At 36.4% G+C, this 21,145-nt stretch overlaps 1 protein-coding gene across 10 annotated transcripts in view; it reads right to left on the reverse strand.

Moving 5' to 3' along the window:
* The window catches only part of UIMC1 (ubiquitin interaction motif containing 1), a 105,317-nt gene that overhangs the window by 3,358 nt on the left and 80,814 nt on the right, over window positions 1-21,145 (reverse strand). For 9 of the 10 annotated variants that reach the window (XM_016158308.2, XM_016158307.2, XM_016158309.2 and 6 more), the window contains 2 exons: window positions 3,077-3,155; window positions 425-596 (listed from right to left, as the gene is read on the reverse strand). In XM_016158308.2, the coding sequence (XP_016013794.2) occupies window positions 425-596; window positions 3,077-3,155 (251 nt within the window). The remainder of the gene's footprint in view (window positions 1-424; window positions 597-3,076; window positions 3,156-21,145) is intronic. The other variant, XM_016158314.2, reaches the window with a different exon arrangement.

Here is a 21,145-nt window from a genome sequence, read left to right on the forward strand (position 1 = left end):
AATATGAGAATGGTTAAGTGACTATGTGATATAAACATTAAAGGTAATTTTTAAAAAGTTTAAAAATAAACCAAGGAAGGTGTTTATGCTACAATGTTCAGTGTGTGTGTCAACTACATTAAAAATACATAGAAATAAAGACCAGAAAGAAAATAGGCCAAAATACTAAACATTATCTTTGAGTAGCTAAATTATGGTTGATAATTTTCCCTGGTTCTTCATATTTTTTTTAACTTCTTATATTTTCTACAATGAGCATATATTATTTTTTAATTAAAAAATAATTTTTAGAAGTGCAAATCGTGTTTTAAGACAAACAGAAGGAAAGAGGAAGGGAGAGGAAGAGGGAGCGGGTGGAGGGGGTAAAAAAGCCCAGAACATAACTGAGGGTTAGCTGGCTTTTCTTAAAACACTTTACAAATACCTTTGCGTTTTTTGGCCACTGCTGCAGCTTCCCCTCCACATCTGAGCAGACTCTCCCACTCTCTTCAGGCCTATCTCCTTGGTCACCCCTTGCAAGCTGGAGACAGGACTCTACATGACACTGGTACTCTTTGAATGGGACCAGGGATTTACAGAGATAACACTTCTCATTCCTAGCCAATAAGACAGACAGAAAAAGCAATTTTAAAATCTGCTTTTGCAGCTGGACTCCTGGATATGTCTCAAATTGTGTTTTTACATCTCAAAGTTATTCAACGGAGACCTGTCAACCAGTGCAGATTCACTCAGTGGGACCGTCAATAAAACTAACCCGATGCCAATCAAAAAGACTGAGTGATTAGTGGTTTTCCCTGGCCGTTTCTCTGTATCCCGCTGTTGCAGCAGTGGGGTGGTAATGAAATCAACTCTTCTAACTATCTCAAACAATGCTGATTGCTCTTCAGACATAAAATATTCTGTCAAACTCATCTGAAATTAAGTGTAATAGTTTTTTCAAAGGGAAGTTAAAGTTTAGACAAAAAAGGGAGCACACCAAGAGCATTAAATTAAGATGACAATTTTGCTAGGGTGGATGAACTCATCTGATTAGTAAATTAAGTCTGTCCATATGCTGACTTCCTTAATTCTACAACCTGCAACATCAACTAGGAAGTTACCAAAACCATGTGGTTCCGCCAGAGGCTTCTGCGTAATTTCATATGTAGAGTTATTTTTATATTTTTATAACAGTTGAGTTAATGGAAAGAGAGGAAATTGTGTCCTTGAGGTAAGGTTTATTGGGCATCAGTGAAAACGAAATTGTTGGGCACAAAGGAAGAAAATCAACATTAATTATTTCCTCTGTGGTGAGAACTAGTGGAAAGCCCTTAAAGCACAATTTCTCCCTTTTTTAAAAAATTTTTTATGAGTTTATGTGAGTCAAAACTGACAACAATTACCAGGAAGCAAGATCTCAAATGCTCCTAAATACAATTTCTCAATTAATTCTTCAGCCCTATTAGGAAGGTACTATTCTCCTCAAAGTCTTGTAACTAAAATAATCGTCAGAAGCCAGGTCTATCTAACTCACTGAGTGTCTTAGTTTTTATAAAGCTAAAGAAAATTTTCCAAAGTCTGCTATCTTAGACTTCTCCTAGCTATTTATATGCAATTACTACAGCAAAGGAGATTTGGATTAGCTCTAAAAAATAATTTCTCTGGCAGTCTTTAAAACAGAAGAAATAAGTCTCTCAGGTACTTAACCATCTGGGAGAAATGCAAGCAAAACTATGCTTTATAAGAAAAGCTAGACCAGTGTAACTTTTAAGGTTTATCAATTAGTGTAAAAAGCATCTACTAATCCCCTATTATGTGAGAGACAGCAGCCCTGAAAAAGGAACACAAATCAGGTAGGCAGGCTCTGCTAGTTTTGGCTACATAACTTTAACAGGTTACTTGTAAGTTCTCTTTAGTTTCTGTGTTAGCTACTGTGAGAGTTACACAGTAAATAAAGCACCTGGCACGGTGTGGCTGGTACACAGTATTAGGTGCTCAATAAATAGTTATCATTGTTATTACTGTCTCAGACACATTTTATTAGATGCCCAGGAATAAAGCACGAAGCCAAGTATCCACCTCAAATAACTAACAGCCTAGCCAGAAAACAGAAATGTCAAAAAGAAACAAAAAACCATCATTGCAATATACTGGGATGAATACAGACCGAGAGGGATGTTCACCTGACAGTAGGATTCCAGAAGGAGCAAGTGATCAGCTCTGCTCAACTGGCGTAGGGAAGGCAACTCTAAAATTTAGGGTCTAAGATCTGTGTTTCAAAGACAAACGTTTCTGCCTAATGACTAACTGCTCTAATGCACTGTTAGTAAAGTCTTTATTTTCAGGAGACAGCACTTAAACCTGACCTCCCATCAGCCACCCTAGAATGTGCTTTCTTAGTTAGGCTGCAACCCATAACCCAAGGAAGTCTACTATATATTACCCAAGCTTTTTGCAACTCAACTTCTGTATCACTACAGTGCAAAATAGCTCAATGCTTCCCAAAAGCACCCAACACCAATATGCGAATTCAAAGAACATTTTTTAATTTCAAAACAGATTTTACTGCAGCTAAAATAGTGGAATTAACTGTATATAATAAACTATTACATACACACACACACACATTTTAAGTTATAGGAAATAAAGTTTATTTTAGCAGATAGTGTTAAAATTAAAGTTGCATACACTAGTAACATAACTCAACATCCTTAACTTGGTGTTAAGTATGACATATTTTCTTGCTTTCCTGAGTTCTGCTAAATCACCATAACCTAAACTGCTTTATAAAACTGATATGCTGAAATTCAGCTTTACTGTTTTCACTTACACTCTGATTCCAAAGCTAAGAGCAATATGGAGTGGTGTGGGTAGCTGGATTTTTTTAGGGTAATGAAAAGGGATATACAGAGGCCACCTATACTGACATCTGACATAAACTGGGAATAAGAAAAAGAAATTCAGACATCCAAGCAATGAAGTGATTGGCAAGACAAAGAAACCCAAGAAAGGTAAGAAAGGAACTGGTTTCTTCATTTGGTCCAGGCAATGGTATGTTAAACAAGAGGAGCTCCGTGAACACAGCACACCTACTTACTTGTCAATGTTTAGGGACGTCTGGACAGCTATCCCACAGTCACTCTTGCTCTTGGCCTCTTTTTGTCTCCGAGTCAACACTTTCAACAATAAAAAAAGAAGAAGAAGAAGAAGAAGAAGAAGAAGAAGAAGAAAAACTGTTAGTTGGCAGTAGACTCTGAATATAAAAGACAAAATATATAAGGAAGAAGCAAAGTTTAAAACCTTTTTCCACTGAGAGACATGCACTATCTGGAAAATGTCGGCCTTTCTGGTATAGAGACCACCACCTGTAACATATGGACTGAAACTGCCAGCCACAAGATATTCCTGTAATTGCTTATAAGATCTATTTATCCCCTCTTTGCCAAAAGACCTAAAGACAGTCCAAACCAAGACAGTGTTTTGTGTACTACCCCAACCAGCTGCACTCAAGGGAAGGATTCATACTACCCGATCAAAATTCGGACTGGTATAACACACACTCCAATGATATGCTCTATGAAATAGTAATGGTAGCTACAACTGAGTGCCCACATTAGCTCTAATCTTTAAAAAACTCTGGAAAGTTACAGTTACAAGTGAGGAAAGTGGAGCTCAGAACAGTTAACACAACCAGTCTTTTCCACTACACCAGGACCACCTCACAATTCATTTGGGTATAGACTCCTTTAGCCCTGGTGGCATACAAACACTTAATCTTACACCAAAAGGCATCTGTTTATAAAATCATAGTCTCTTAAAGGATTCTGGAGATTATTTAATCAACTGCTTTCCAGTCTTCATTCCTTGCGGTAACAAGAAAAACTGTGGCCATCTTACTTCAAATCTTGCCTTCTACCCTCTTAACACCTGAAATTCTCCTTACATAGAATTTAGGAAAGTTATTAGTTCACAACGTAATTTAGGTTATGAAGCATTTATTCAGTCCAGGGGTCAGCAAACTTTTTCTGTAAAGGGCCAGAGAGTAAATATTTCAGGCTTGGCAGGCCATATGGTCTTTGTCACAATTACTCAACTCTGCATTGCAGCAGGAAGGCAGCCATATAACACATAAATAACTGGGCGTGGTGTGTTCCAATAAAACTTTATTTACAAAAATAGATCTCTGGCTGGATGTGGCTCCCAGCTTACCATAGTTTGCCTACCATTCTAGCCCAACCTCTTACTCATAAAATGTGCCCTCTATAAGCATCCCTGACAAGTCATCATACCGTCTCAACTTGACAATATCCTTTTGCTGAGGGGAATTCACTTCCTAGGGAAAACCATTCTATTGCTACACAACAATCTGGCTCAATCTGCATTTACTAGGAGCTGTATGAATATGTTTACTACCTTTTCCATAGGTAAACTCTTTGGACACTTAACGAGCTGCATTACACTCATGAATTTACTAAGTTATTTGCCCATTCTAAACAGGGACTGTATCTAGTCATTAAACTAATCTCTAATAAGACTTGGACTAGAACCTTTTGAGTATCTAGGTTAGCTCTAATCCTTATAACAATCTTCAGACTGTTATTAATATTCTGCCCTATTTGAAAGGTATATAAACAAACTCCGAGGAATTGACTTTGACAAGCTGTCACAACTAAGTAGTAGAACCAAGGATACAATTTAGATCTAATTCCTATACCTATGCTTTCTTTACCTTCCTAGTTAACCTCCTCTACATACACCTCAATTTCTTCTCAGTCTTTCTTTATTATGTGTGGCACCCCAAAGTGGACCCAATACTCAACAAGCAATCTGACCCGTAAAGAGAATATAAGAACCACAAACTACCCCATACCTGGGTTTATATTCTACTAATTCAGTCAGGCTGTGTTTGCTTTATTGACAATCCTGGTATACTGTTGGCTTAAGTTGAGCTTAATTAAAGGTAATCAAAGTCCATCCCTTACCCTCCCAAATTATCTTCAAATAAACATTATCAAGATAGGTCTCCTATTTCTATACTTGGGTAACTACCTTGTTGGATATCCCCCGCCCGCCCCACCCCGTCGCCTCGACTTTAAACACAGGAGTTTATATTTGTCCCTGTTCTTTTCAGATGAACATTCCAATTTCTTAAGATAATCCGCAGTCTTGATCCTGTCATCTGATGTGATTAGCTCCTTTTTCCAGCTTTGTGTCATCTTAATAAATGACAATCATGCCTTCTACACTTTCATCCAAGTCACTGGGGGAAAAATTGTAAAGGATACGGTCGAGGACAGAAAACTGTAGCATGCTTCCCAAGAGGCCTTTCTTTTCACCCCTGGTCCAGATTTCCTTTAAATAGTTAATCGAGCAAATATTTATAGAGAATATTCAATGTGCAAGTAATTTGGGAAGATATAGAAAATAATGAGGCAGGGTCTTTGCTCTTAAGGAGCTTATAATTTACTAAAGGAGACAGCATATACATTCAAATAACTATAACACCAAATGTAAAGAGATATGCATAAAAAAACAAGACCATACATACAAGCAACTATTAATAGTGTTTGTCTCTGTGGAGGATGGATGGCAGAGATACTTGAGGACTGGAAAAGGAGGGAGGTATATTTTTCGCTATATACTTTTCTGTACTGCTGAATTAAAAATTAAAAGGGAAAAAAAGAAACCAGATTATAGAGAGAGTAGACGATCTATTTCTAAGGTTCCTTCCCGCCCAGAGATTTCTTAAGTAAAAATAAAGTACTACAGGAGAAAAACATCCTGGACGTAGTTGTATAACCACCTTCAAATCCACCTCCTATTCCATCAGCCAGCTCACATTTCTCCATCTTATGTACAAGAACTTTGTGAAAGATTTTATCAAGTGCCTTGCAGAAATCAATTCTTAAAAGGTTGGCACCTCACAGATTACAGAAACCTTTAAGGGTTGTTTTTTCTCTCTTTCCATTTGTCCCCCGTCTTGACTACCAAGTATTTTTCTAAAAGAAAACCACTCCAAAGACAGGGCTGGAAACAGAATTAATTGCTTCTAGCACTTTATATATACCTCCATTGCACTTAGCACATTTCTGTTACTTATCTGTATGTCGGTCTCCTTTCTATACCATGTAACTTTCTGAATTAAGAGATTCTGGGTTTTGTTTTGATCTATTCAGCATCCTTAGCAAAACCTAGCACATATCAGATGCTAATAAGTATTTGCCTACTTAAATCACAGCAATGGATTCAAGGGAAAAAGTAAGTCCTTGTTTATGAGGACCTACACTATACCCAGAAGTTTATAAACTTAATCTCTAAACCATGCAACAAAACCCTACATATAGCATTACCTGAATTTTACAGATGAAACAACAACCAAAAAGCCATGGTACCAGGAATGCAACACAAGTCTGACTTTAAAGAATCATATGTTATTCTACAAGAGCAGGCTCCCTCTCCTGGGAAATAAAAGTGTAAAGGATGGGAAGAGAAAAAATGGTAAGTGCTAAGTGTGAGTGGGCAGGTGGGAAAGAATCTGAGGGAGAGGCTTGGCAGATGGCTGGGAACTATATGCTAATTCTATTATTAAATGTTATGATCATGGCGTACTGGACCAGGCCTTAGAGGTAAGTTTCTCCTTGAAACCTACTTGCCCCTACAAGGGAGCAGAAAACCCTAAGTTGCCCTACAGGATTCTCAACTCCAGTTCACGAGGGCTGAGAGAGCCATTTCAACTAGCTGCAGGCAGGGAATTCAGTATGAAACTGAAATCTAAAATCCTTGCTGCCAGTGACAACAGCCACAGATTTCAAAAGGGAACAACCACCAGGACAACCACCAGGAAAACATCTACCAGGACAAAGTAAGCAAAATGGAGGAGAGGAGGGATATCACTGAGAGCTGAGAGAACCGCCTATAAACCTGCAACCATTAAACTTAGCCCTATATACCACTGGATGGAAAACACCCTAAGGAGCTGCACTTGGGACTTGGCTTGGCACTGTTAAGATATAAAAAAACAGTAACATCCATCAGCATAAAGAACATGAACTTCAGAGTTGGAAATAAGAGTGTCCAACTTGGGACTCTACTAGCAATGTTGCCACAGGCAAGTAACTTAACCTCTCTGAGTACTGGATGACTTACCTACAAAATGAGATGATATAACATCTACCCTTATGGGTTTTTGCAATCAGATAATCCAAATTAAGTTGTAAGAGTGTCCAGCCCACAGCAAGCACTCAGTAAATGTTATTATTATATGATTGCCATTATTCTTCTTCCAGACTTAGTTCTTAGCCTTATTCAAAGAATTAAGCTCATCCTTAGAGCAGCATGTATATAATTTGAGTTAGATCTTAGTCTTAAGTGGTACCCATACTAATTTGTACAAACAGAATGGACAATCAAATAACCAAAGTATTATAGAACAATTATCAATACTATGTAAACATCAGCACATTTGTTTCCAAAATCCAAAGACAAGCAGTCAAAAATAAAAACATATGGCCTAACCATAAAAACAATGGCTCCTTGAGGAAAGTGGGAATTACATATACAAAGGAGAGAGATTTAGCAGAATGACAGAGGTCAGTCACCTCAATTTGTCTCCCTCGATCTGAAAACCGCCTCAGCAGAAAATAATTAGAGGCCACAGAGTTGCATATGTTCCTGGTAAAAGCACCCCTTCTCCAGCCAAGCACTTCCTCAGTGGGATGGAAGAGGAAAAAGGGAAGGCAAGCTCCACCTGCATGTTGTCTGCCTCAATGCTGCTGGCCTCTTCTAAGAGACAGTTCCAATGAAAAGGCTATCATTAGAACTAGTTATCTACCATTCTCTGAGATGTGGCTATTTAAACTTAAATCTTAATTAGAATTGAATATAATTTAAAATTCAGCTTTTCAGTCCCATGTGCCACATTTTAAGCCTTCAACAGCTACGTGTGACTACTGGCTTCCATACCTGACCCCACAGATACAGAGTATTCTGTTATTACAGGCAGAATGCTCCATTGGCTAGCACTGCTTCTTTAAGAGGTAACCAGGGCTAATATTACCCTGCCTTAAGTCTGTTTACCTCGATCGAATACTACAAAAAAATCCAAGCTTCCCCGGCATCTCTCATCACCTAGATTCTCATCCTCACATGGCTCTGATCTGCCATATGGGGGGACTTCTCTAGTCCGATTCAATCGCCTACTCCTAGTCTCGATCTGAAATTCATATAAGTAATCAACAGAATCCCTGATGTTCTCAACCTCCTCTGAAAGTTCCCTTCCTCTTCTTGATCTTACTGAACAATGGCTGTCCTCTGAGGATACTGCTTTACCTTGTACTTTCTCAAGTACTGGCTTGCTTCTTCCTTTACACCACAGCTCTATTGACCTGGAGGTGGTGTAAACATCCTCTTACTTGTTATTGCTACCAGACTACTGCAAAAGCTAGTCTGAAGCACAAACCATTGTGCTAAGCCTGCTACCCCACCCTAAAGTAGTCATCTCCTATCTTCCTGGTCACCTGTCTCCCACCAGCCACCTACACTTTCAAGCCATTCACTAAAAATATTAATATATCACTTACTGTCTTTCTCTTCACCACTCCTGCCATAATTCTTGACGATTTCAATACATACTGTATTAGACTGAAACATATGAAATTTCAGTTTTTGTAGGTTCAACCTAAGGTACGACCCATCCAATACTCTGGCCACTCCATTCCTTGACCTCCTGGCTATCTACTCCAATGGATCATACCATCTTAGCCTTTCTCAAGTGGGGTTCTGAGAGAGAAGTAAGCCTCATGCCCTGAGGCATCCGGTGTTTGTGATAAATTAACTTCTGTCCTCTGCATCTACTACAATGGTTGGTACCAGTTTTGTACCACTCTTGGGAGAAGTAAGGTTAACAGTATGGTATGTTCATTTTCTGTGTTCTGTGGTTCCAATGAGGAACCCTGGTTGAGCCTGTTAATAATGTGCCACTTATAAGCTTTCAATTTCAGATGTTCCATTCTCTGAACACCACCACCACCTATCTTTTCCAACTCCTCCTAGTACCCTAACTCCTATAATCCTTCAGCCCTAGGCTAATTCCGGACTATCACCTTTTCACACTCCATTACCCTGTCATGTCCTCACTTAACTTCTTACCTAATTTAGATCTCATAGTTATCACATTGACAATTCCCTTGAATATTCTCTCAACTTATTTCTAATTTCCCTTGGAATCCCTGACAAAATCAAAATCAAATTTGATTAAAGCCAACCCTCCAACTATTATATTTGTACCTAAGCAGCACAACAGTGCCAACTGGCCTCACATTGTATTTAAGACCACAAACCTCAAATGGCCCCTCAGTACTGCCTAATATTCCTAATGCTTCCAGTCAGTTTATTCTCATGCTTCCCCAGAGACTATTTCCTATCTTTTCCGCTATCATCACACCTTTAATATCCATCCTGATTCTGTTGTCATTTTTTGTTTCAATATATGTACTTTACTGAGATATAACTGACATATTATAGAATCCACTAGTTTAAAGTATAATTCAATGGTTTTTAGCATATCCACAGAGTTGTACAACCATCACCACAATTTTAGAACATTTCACTATAACCAAATAAGAAATGTTCTTATTGGCAGTCATTCTCCATTTCCCCCAAAACTCCCAGCCCTAGGCAACCACTAATTTGCTTTCTGTATCCATGGATCTCCCTATTCTGAGCATGTCTTATAACTGGAATCATACAACATGTGGGCTTTTGTGGCTGGCTTCCTTCACTTAACATATGCTTTTAAGGTTCACCCATGATATAGCATGTATAAGTACTTCATTCTTTTCCCTACTTTGATTGCATCATTTCACATTCCCACCAACAATGCACTACAGTTCCAGTATCTCCCATTCTTGCCAACACTTGTTATTTTCAAATTTGTTTGTTTTTAATAGTCATTCTGGTGGGTAAGAGGTGTTATCTCATTGTGCTTTTGACTTGCATTTCCCTAATGACTAATGATGTTGATCATCTTTTCATCTGCTTGTTTGTCATTTATATATCATCTTTGGAGAAATGTCTATTCAAGTCTTTTGTTTTAATTAGGTTGTTTATCTTTTTGTTGAGTAGCAAGAGTTCTTTATGTATTCTGGAATCTAGACCTGTACTGATATATGATTTACAAATATTTTCTCCCATTCTAGAGGTTTTTTTTTTCACTTTCTTAGTAGTGTCCTTTAGTGCACAACAGTTTTAAAACTTGATGGGAGTCCAATTTATCTACATTTTTCGTGTTGCTGGTGCTTCTGGTGTCTAAAAACCTAGGAATCTAAGAATCCACTGCCAAACCTAAGGTCATAAAGATTTACTCCTAATAAAGTTTTATAGTGCTATCACTTACATTTAGATCTTTGATCCATTTTTGTATATGGTATGAAGTAGGGGTCCAACTGCTTTTGCATGTGGATATTCAGTTCTCCCAGCAACATTTGTTGAAAAGACTATTTTTCACCCACTGTGTCAAAACTGATTTCCCATAAATGTATGGTTTTAGTTCTGAACTCTCAATTTTCTTCCACTGATCAATATACCTATCCTTATGTAAGTATCATACTATCTTGATTAATAAGTTGTAAAACAGGAAAGTATGAACCCTCAGGCATTGTTCTTTTTCAATGTCTCATTCTGGATCTCTTGTATCTCCCAATCTCAAAAAATGGAGTCATCATTAACCCAGTTGCTTGGGGAAAAACTTTGATAATGTCCTTGAGTTTTCTCTTTCTCATATTCCAGCAAATCATGTAGGTTTGACCTTCAAAATGCACCTCAAATTCGACAACTTCTTCACCTCAAAACTATCACTATGATCCAAGTGAATATTAGACCTTACCTGGAATACTGTGACAGCCTTCTGCTTAGTCTACTCATTTCTATATTTTGTTCCTGTTCCTCTTTAGTCTGTTTTCCACACAGTAGCCAGAGTTAGACTACATCCCTCCCTTGCTCTCAACCCTTCTATAGCTTTTCATCATATTTAGAATAAAGTGCAACCCCCCCCCCCAACATGATCTGACCATTGCTTATCTCTTTCCTTTTCCCCTGTTGTTCATCCCACTTCAGTTATTGTGTCTTCCCTGCTGCACTAAGAAACATGCCAAACACACTCTTGAATTAGGGCCTTTATATGTATTCCCTTTACCTAGAAGGACTATTCAAATATCAATTCAAGAAGTCTTCCTTATCTTTTATTTAAGAGACCCTGCCCTGATCATTCTCTTTCTTTGTTCTTGCATAATTTTCTTTCAATTTTATTATCTCTTTCCCCCATGAGAATGCAAGCTCCATGAGGGCACAGATTTCTCTTTTGTTCAGTGCTATATCCTCAGCTTGTATAACGGTATCTGAGTTATAGTAGGTGCTAAATAAATATTGATTGAGGCTGTCAGTAAAAGGAGCATAAATAATGTTATAAACAACACAGTTATCTTATTCTTATGAATTATTCAGGGACTCTCTAAGTTGAGCAACTTGTAGTAAGCTTAGCCAGAAACCGGAGCCAATGCTGGATTCTCTCACCCTGATCCTCAGTCACAAAGTTTGATTAATTCTCTCACCAAAAGATTCTCAAATCTGTCCACTCCCATTGATACTGCTTTATTACTCATCTCCCTGTTTCTAGTCTCAATTCCTCCATCTTTCATAAAACACCAATAACTCAGGCACAGCACTACCAGTGGCAATACCCCAAAGCCTTCTCTGACCCAAGAAGACCCCAATCTCTGCACTTGAATAGGACCCTATGTGCACTGCTATAACATCACTTCTCACACAACATTCTGATTATTGCTTCACCTTATCTTCCCTAGCAGTATGTCTCTTCATCACTTCAGAATTCCACAATCCTGACATAAAATTGACATTCACTACATATATATATATATTTAATGAATCAATTTGGCAAGGTAGTTTCTTATTCACAAGTTTGATGGAGTATTTTCTTGGACTTAAGAATAGAATATTTTATGATTTAGCTTGATCTGAAATAACTCTTGAAATAGAAAGGCCCCATCTGCCTCATTCCACTTAACAAATAAATTCTTATTGTACTCTCAGATACTAGACTTGATCATCTCATTCTCCTAGAGATGGTTTCTAACTCAAAACTCTTAATAATTATGTTAATGTTCGTAAGTATAAACAACTCTAAAAGGGCAGGCATTCATGGGTCAGTTTTACAGATGGGCAAATAAGGGCTCAGAAGCCTCAATCCTGTAATTCTGGTTGTGGCTATGATTCCAAGTTTGTTAGACTCCAAAGCCAGTACCACAATATCAACCTGTCTTCTTCGTTGAAGAGAAGCCATAGAGAACCTGTGTCTCTACTCGAGTTATAGCACTTTCCTTTCAAGTTTAAAGATAAGCTTTTTCCTCAAGAAGTACATCTGAATGTTGAGCTCTTGACCTTAACCTTAGTGCCTGCATCTGAAGTGTTTAGCATGGCTTGCTCAACACTTTTGCATACGAAGACAAAAGTACTCATATAAAAAATATTCTTAGCAGTGCTCCCAACCTCAAAGCTAAAGGGAAGAGTCAATATTAAGAAAAATTCTTAAACCACACAATTCCTATTTAGGATATAAACATAAAAGGTCAAAAATAAAGGATCTAGAACCATTATATTTTTATGAACAAAATTTCTCAGTCTATGAAGTATTGAATAATTTAAAGGTCTTAGAAAAAGTTGTCTAGTTCTTACTAGTACTTGTGTATAATGTTTACTGCTCAATCTTTTTCTTTAACAGCTGGAATTTTTATTTAAGTAATTTGACTATATATATCTAGAAATTTTAAATAATTCATAACTTCTAACCTATGAATTATATTTTGAGAATCTGAGGAAATAACCTGAATTTAGATGAGATCATAAGACAAGGATATTTTATCAAAGCATTATTTATAACGATAAAACATTTAATCCACCCAATGTTCAAATATGGACAAAATAATATTCAAGAATTCAAAATAAAGATTGAAAGAAAATATACCAAAATATTACCTGTAATTCAGGTGGAAGGAGGAGTTGAGTTTGGGCTGATTATTTTTGGATGATTATTTTTCTATGGTGCCAATTTTTTTCAAGGAGCATATACCACTTCGATCATTTTTAAAATGGTTTAAATATTGATAGACACTCTAAATGAACAGACATAGGCAATGCTCATCATCAGTGACCATTAGTTGAAAGATGGGCTTTCTAATGGATAGATTAGGCTGATCTCACTGATCAATCTTATCATTATAAAAGATAACCGGACACTTATGTTCCTCCCAATCTGATGTAATATGATATATAAAATCATCTTATAAAGTATTCTTTTCAAAAAAGTTAAATAAACTGAATCTGATCAAGCCTCAAATCTAACTAGAAATTATAGTCTAGAACAGAAAAACATTTTAAAGATAGAAAGAACAGGGATACAATCTGCAAAATCCAGGAGGGGAATTCTAAAAGACAAAAAGCCAATGTCTTTAACAAATAAACCATAAAGGAGACAAAAAAAAAAAAAAAAAAAAAAAAACCCGAGAGGATAATACAGATTTAAAAAGACTTAAGAGAGACATCAACCAAATGTATTGTGTGAATCTTGTTTGGACTCTAATTTGAATAAACTATTAAAAAAAATTATGAGATAACTGGGGAAAAGGAGATGCTAACTGGTGTGATAATGGTACTGTGGCTGTATTTTTTTAAACAGTCTCTATTTTTTAGAGATACATATTAAAATATTTATAGATGAAATGCTAGGCCTGAAAACTGCTGCAAGAAAATCTAGTGGTGAGGTGGATGGCTGGCAACTTATACATGAAAAAAGACGGGCCAGTATGTTGACAATTGCTAAAGCTGCAAAATGGGTTTGTAGAGATTCATTATACTGTTAATAAAAATTTTAAAATAGGCTCAAAATAAAACCTGCTTTTAAAAGCTACCTATGTAAAAACAAACAAATAAGGAAAGGATACATATCAAACTGTTAACACAATGGCTTGAACTGAGCTGGATCATGGACGCATTTTTTCTGAGTGAAATTTCCCCAAAAATCTTCTATAATAAAGATGTACTACTTTTAAAAAATTGTTAGAAGGTAAAACAGAAGCCTAATGACTGAATAAATGGCAAATTCCAGGGCTGAAACAGGATAAGTCAAGGTAACCCGACAACTTCTCGTAATAAAAAGTAAGGAAGTGCTGAAAGAACTGATGGGCATATGCCAAAAAGTTAAAGATGACAACTTGAAGGGACTTTCAAATTTCGAACAATGTGAACATCAAATTGATTGCTGGAAAGAATGAATTACAACACATTAAATTTAAAAAATGAGTCCATGAGTCCATATCGCATTAAAAAAATATATTAATAGGGGGAGGGGAAAGTTCCTCTCTACAGAAGAATGTTAGCTAATTAATGTATAAGAATGACAGGAATACAAAAATCACCATTTACTACTAGTTAATAAATTTAAGCAAGAATCACCAATGGATGCTAAACCCATGGTGAACACCTACTTGGAAACAGCAGGATATTCATACAGTCTCGAAATATTACCCCACAAATGACATTATTCATCACAAAGGAGAAAAGGTACCTTTACAGAAAAAAATTCTGGTAGACATCACCTTAACAGAAAAGATTACATTTAACAACTCCAATAGTACAAACTAGTAGCACTTGCTCCTTGATGTGATGTTATGGACTGAATGTTTGTGCTCCCCCAAAATTCCTACATTGAAATTCTAACCCCTAATATGATGGTATTAGAATGTAAGGCCTCTGGGTGGTGATTAGGGCATGAGTGTAGAACCTTCATGAAATGGGATTAATGCCACTGTAAGAGGCTGAAGAGAACAGAGTTTTCTTCTTCCACCACCCAAGGACACAGCAAGAAGATGGCAATCTGCAACCCAGAAGAAGGCCAACACCAAAACTCAACCATGCTAGCACCCTGATCTCAGCCTTCAAAGCTGTGAGAAATAAATTTGTTGTTTGTAAGCCACCCAGTCTATGGTACTTTGTTAGGGCAGCCCCAACTGACTGAGACATGACACGTTTAGAAGAATGCAACATTCCCTTTGTTATAATCCTGCCAAAAATGTTTGTCCTGCATCTAATCATAAGAAAACATCAGACAAATCCAAAGTAAAAAACATTATAGGAGGAAAAACCAGAGACAAGAAGCTCCAATTCTGTGAGTAAATTCTGCCCAGGTCTCTAGCTGTCTCTAGAACTACACATATACTAGGTAGATTCCTGTTAAGGATAAAAGAATCAAATTGAGATTTAAATCGCCTTCCCAAACAACAGGTAATTGTCTTATAAAACAAACAAAAATAATACATTTCTGAGGAATAAAAGAGACTCTAAAATATCCATAATATAACATTTACAATATCTAAGATACAATCCAAATTCACTTTACAAAGAGACTGAGGAAAACATGACCTGTTTTCAATTTATAGAGGAACAACAATTTGAATGACTGCAGATTTCTTATACTATAGAGACCAGAAGATACTGGAACAAAATCATTAAAATGCTGAAAGAAAGAAGCAAACAAACAAACAAAACCTTGTCAACTGAAAATTCTATATTCAGTGAAAATATCTTTCAAGAATGATGGTGAAATCAAGACATTTTCAGGTAATGAGAATACTAAGGAAGTTTGTTGCCAGTAACCCACACTATAAAAAATGCTAACAGCAATTCTTCAGGCTGAAGGGGAATGACATGACATGCATGCACTCAGATCATCAGAAAGAGCTGAAGAGTATTAGAAATGGTAAACGCCTGGTAAATGTGAAAGACTATTTTCCTCTTAATTCTTTAAAATACAAAGGACTGTTTAAAGCAAAACTATAACACTGTTTTATGAGGTTTATAATATATGTGGATGTACATATGACAACTATGCATAAAAGAAAGGGGAGAGTAGTAAATGGACCTGTACAGTTACAAGAGTTCTACAGTTTTCATAAAGTGGTAGTTGCTCTATGTAGCCTGTGAAAAACTTACCTTCCCTAGAGTAGCTACTAAAAACGCAAAAAGGTATGGCGAACAAAAAAAAAAAAAAAAAAAAAAAGGATTCTATAACATATTCAAATAATCAAAAAGACAGGAACAAAAAAAAAAACAGGAAGAAATAAAATGGACAAACAAAAACTAATAAAATGGCAGAACTATATCCAACCACATCAATAATTAAATGTTAACTAAATTTCCAATTAAAAATTAGAGATTGTCAGGGGTGGTCCCATAGAGTAGTGGTTAGCATGTCTGCTTTACATGCAGAAGGTCTTGCATTTGAGCCCTGGAGGAGCTATGGCCCATACCCCTGGGCATGCCAGGCCAAGGTGTGCACTGCAAGCACATGGGAGGAAATGCCCCAACTTCAGAGATCTAGTTCTTAAGGGAAGATGGCAACATCCGTTGGTCAGAGGTGGAAGTGTGGGGGCAGGGTAGAGAGAATTTTTTTAAAAATTAGAGATTGTAAGAATAGGTAAAAAGCATGGGCCAGTGGTCATGAGACACACTTTAAAAATAAAAACACAAATATGTTAAAAGTAAATGAATGGAAAAAGATATCCAGGCAAATAATAAACATAAAGAGCTGAAATTGTAGAACCACATCCAGCCATTCTAACAGATGAAATACACATTAAAAGAAAGATATTACCAGAGATAAAGTTGGAAACTAAACAATATACTTACAGGTTGGCTCTAAAATATATACAAAAATGCAAACAGCTAGAAGATCCATAGCAATCTTAAAAAGAATAAAGTTACCTGACTTTAAGACTTAACTATGAAGCTACTGTATGCAGTCAAGATATTTGTGGTATAGGCATAAGTAAAAACAAATAGATCAATGAACTGTAACAGAGAACCCAGATACGAGTCTTCACTTATATAGTCATCTGAATTTCTACAAAGGCAGCCAAGAAATCCAATGAAAGAGAAGTCTATTTTTCAACAAATGATGCTGGAATAACTAGATATCCATATGGAAGAAATAAACCTCAACCTTGGCCTCATGTCATATACAAAAATTAACTTGATGTATCATAAACCTAAAGAGAAAACAAAAACCATAAAAGAAAATAATTGATAAATTAGATTTCATCTTAAAACTTCTGCTCATCAAGACACCATTAAGACACTGAATAGGCAAGTCACAGATTACAAGAAAATATCTGTACAACATATATTTGACAAATGACTGGTATATTCAGGACATATGAAAAACTTCTATCTCAATAATAAAAAGTCAATTCAATTTTCTAGGATATAGCAAGTGCTCATCAATGGTAGCTATTGTTGGTTAAAATTAAGTATGACTTACAAAGACCTGGCAAATTAAATCCTTTTACTTAATGAAAAAATATCTTGTTATCAAGTGTATCCTTATATTAGGACCTTATAAAAAATCCTTAGTAACAAGTCAGTCTGTGAATGAACAGTCAATCTCCACAGCCACCATAGAAGTAATTCTGATAGTTCATTTGATCCTTTGATTTTGCACACGAGCTTTTACAGAGGTGACTTATGTCACACTGACTCTTCACCAGGATAGTGTAAATCCATCAAACTGTTTCTTCTAGGTAATTGAAAAGCTGACAAGGTCAATTCTGATGAGATGAGATTTCATATTTGCATTCAAGGGTGAAGTATTATAGTACTCCGCCTTCTTAAAACTGACTGAGGCTTCTATGGTCTCCTCAAACAATCCCCTGACTGTGGATGTCCCCATACCTACACATGGAAAGGCAGAACACAAGAATGAAGAAGGCAGCTACCTAGCACTGGAGTCAGGTATGGCTCCAACTCTGCTGCTTATTAATTAACTGTCTGATGCTGGACAAGTACTAAATCTACCTTTTTGTTACTAGTTTCCTCACAGGTAAATTGGAGATAATAACAACACTTACTCTCTAAGGTAATTATAGTCCTGACTGCAGCTCTAAGATAGTTCTAATGGAGAATGCTGATCTAATATTAATTCCTTGACCTTTCTTCTTTTTAAAATGCTCTAAAAGCCTAAATTTAAATGTATGACTAGATCATGAAGTGAGAGAACTTCTCTAAAGTGGTTTTTAGTTGTTAATATTCCTTTACCACATAATGCTTTGAGTATTAACTCGGGTGTTAATAAGAGCTCTTTTATTTTTCAAGAAAGGAATAAGCACATCTGGAGGGGGGAAAAAAAACTGCTAAAAGAAATCTAGAGACCCAGCTCTTCAGCAGCAAAGCATAGTAAGTAGAGATAAGCAAAGACAGTCAATGTTAAGAATAACAAGATAAAGAAGAGCAAAGTCACTGAGGATGTGGACTGCATTCAGATTTCCATTTCACAGGCCACATCATACACAACTTTATTAATGTGCCATAGTGAAGCCAATATGAGGAAATGTTCCACAGAAAGGCTGAACAAGTTTTCAGAAGACAACTGAGATGACCCCTGTGCCAGGCCTCTTACCTCTTAGCTTTCTCCTTTCACCATCAATGGCAATGAATTCTTTACCTTTTTCTCCTTGCTGCCCACTCCCCCCTTAATTCTGCATGGATTCCAATACTCTTTTTCCATATCAGTGTCATGTCTATTCACACTGATTAGATCTTTCTGCAGGATCAGCACTGCTTCTGCTTCAAGAAATAAAAGATTTGACAGCATTCACACAAGAAGGGGGTTGCTGTCCCAGGCTGCATAAACCTGGAAACTTGCTAAAAACTGATGGGTGGGTGGTAAAAATATGAAAAGCACCTCTGAAGCAGAAGGCAAATGACTTATAAAGAACTTAAATAAATTGATAAGAAAAATACTAAGAACCCAACAGATACTTAGGCAAAACTCAAAGAACAAGTGTTCAAAGAAGAAATACAAACTGGCTTAAAATTTTTTTTTCAACTTTACTACTTACTAATCAAATAAATATAAAGTATAATGAATGCCACTGAATACCTATGCTATACTTTTTTTAAAAAGAATACTTCTCAGCATTTGGAATGATATGATGAAAGAAACACTCTCATATGCTACTAGTGAGAATTTAAATGAGCATAAACTTCCAGAAAGCAATCTGAAAACTTTTTACATATAATCCAGTAATTCCACTTTTAGTAAAACCATTTAAAGAAATAACTATGTGGAAATTCAGACAATTTATCCATTACAAAGATAGACAATCTCTATTAGCAGTGACTAAGAACAGTCATTGCTATTTTAGATGCACATATTAACAGGGAAAAAAAAGGTTAAAAAACCCATTGATATTAGGGAACACTGAAGTATGTCCTTTTTCTCACCATTTGTGAATGGTTAGTCCTTCTATTTTACCACTTCAACCCCCAGCACCTAGCACAATACTTCACTAATATCGCAAAAAATTTTGTTAGGTTAAATCACTATACAAAGCCAATTAATCGATGACTTAAGATAGTATAATTTTATACACAGACACATGAACACACACACGACACAAACACTAAATTTATAACTGACCTAATTCTACCACAATTTGGAATAAACTCAATTCCATGAGATTGTAGAAGTATCAGATTGCATTTTAATGTAATAGTAGTAATCAGAATCTACAGTCATTCCCCTCTGTCCTTTCTCTTTCTTCCTACCTGAAACACAGATGTGAGGTCTAGAGATGCAGCAGCCACCTTAAAACCGTAAGTCAAGAAGCCACAAGTAACAGGCTGTAGAGCCAGAAAAGAAAACCTTAAGTTCTTATTACATTACTGAGCCACTGCCTCACTCCAGACATCTTGTTATGTGAGATAAAGAAACACTACACATTAAACCCATTGTTATTAGTGTTTTCTGTTATTGTGATTGATAGAATTTTCTGACAGATAATAACAGGGTTCTCCATTACTTGTTCTGACTTATACGCAATACAAACCCATCCACTTGGTTATAATGACTAGACCAGGGGTGAACACTTAAATCAAGTAAAACCAATCAGAGTCTTTCTCTAGACTGATTTGTGTTCTCCTTCTTGTCATTAAAGGCTAAAATTCTATGGCTGCTGGTAAACATTTTGCTTGCCCTTTGAAAAAGCCTGTCTGTTAAATAAAGGCAAGTGGAATCAAAAGATTGAAAAAGACATCAGCTCTGCCAGAAGCCTACACCAGAATTCCCAATTATTATGCAAACTTTCTCTTTTTTTGCGTATGGTCACTTCAATTGTATTTCCAACACTTTCATCCAAAAGAGTCCTACATACTACAGGGGGATAAGCAAACAGTTTTTTACAGTTGGAAAAAATTTTGTCTCATATTAACCTACATATCTCAAGTTACATTTGTTGTTCTCCAATTGCCTATTTCCCTTCATACTGCCCACACTACCACTACATAAAATCATTTGCTCTTTCCTATACACCTTTCACATTTTCTATTTATGTGATTTTGCCTACTATTCTCTACATTAATGCCTTTCCTTCTCAATCTCTAATCACATTTCCTCTGAAATATCACAGGATTTTATCTTTATGTCCCTTAGTAGATTTGACCTTGTTTTAGTTTTTCATGTGCATATCTGATCTATCCAACTGTGCTGTAATCTCAGTGTGTTTAGATTTGTCTATCTTCCCATAGGTCAGTCTGCTTCCAATTCCACGTTATTTCGACTAAATCTATGTTTTTTTTCCCAATAGCATATAGTTAACATCTCAGTAGTTAGGTATCAGTAGAATAGCAATATACTTAATTTAATTATCCTAGGCACCACAAAAGCCACATTATTACAAGTGAGAGGAATGAATGGGGTACAAATTACATTCAGGTAGGCAAATACCGATATATAAAACAGAAAAAAATCAATTATGTCTAATTTAAGAAATGTTTTACTTAGAGAGGTTCAAGTCTTATGATTCTTGCTGAATCACCTAAGTTGAGCCTAGTCTAGGTCTCAGTCCTTCTCTATTAGCCCCACCCTCCCATTTACACACATAACATTTTCCCAGGAGGTATCCAAGGAAGAGAAAATCACTCCAGACAGTAGTATCCTGACTCTAAGCCACACCCCTGTGTGGCCCAAAATGTAAACAGTTAATACCTTCAACTTCTCTAACTCTCCTATGATCTAGTTCTCACTTGCTTATTCTTACCACTC

The sequence above is a fragment of the Rousettus aegyptiacus genome, unplaced genomic scaffold, assembly GCF_014176215.1.
Source record: "Rousettus aegyptiacus isolate mRouAeg1 unplaced genomic scaffold, mRouAeg1.p scaffold_m13_p_7, whole genome shotgun sequence".
NCBI lineage: Eukaryota > Metazoa > Chordata > Mammalia > Chiroptera > Pteropodidae > Rousettus > Rousettus aegyptiacus.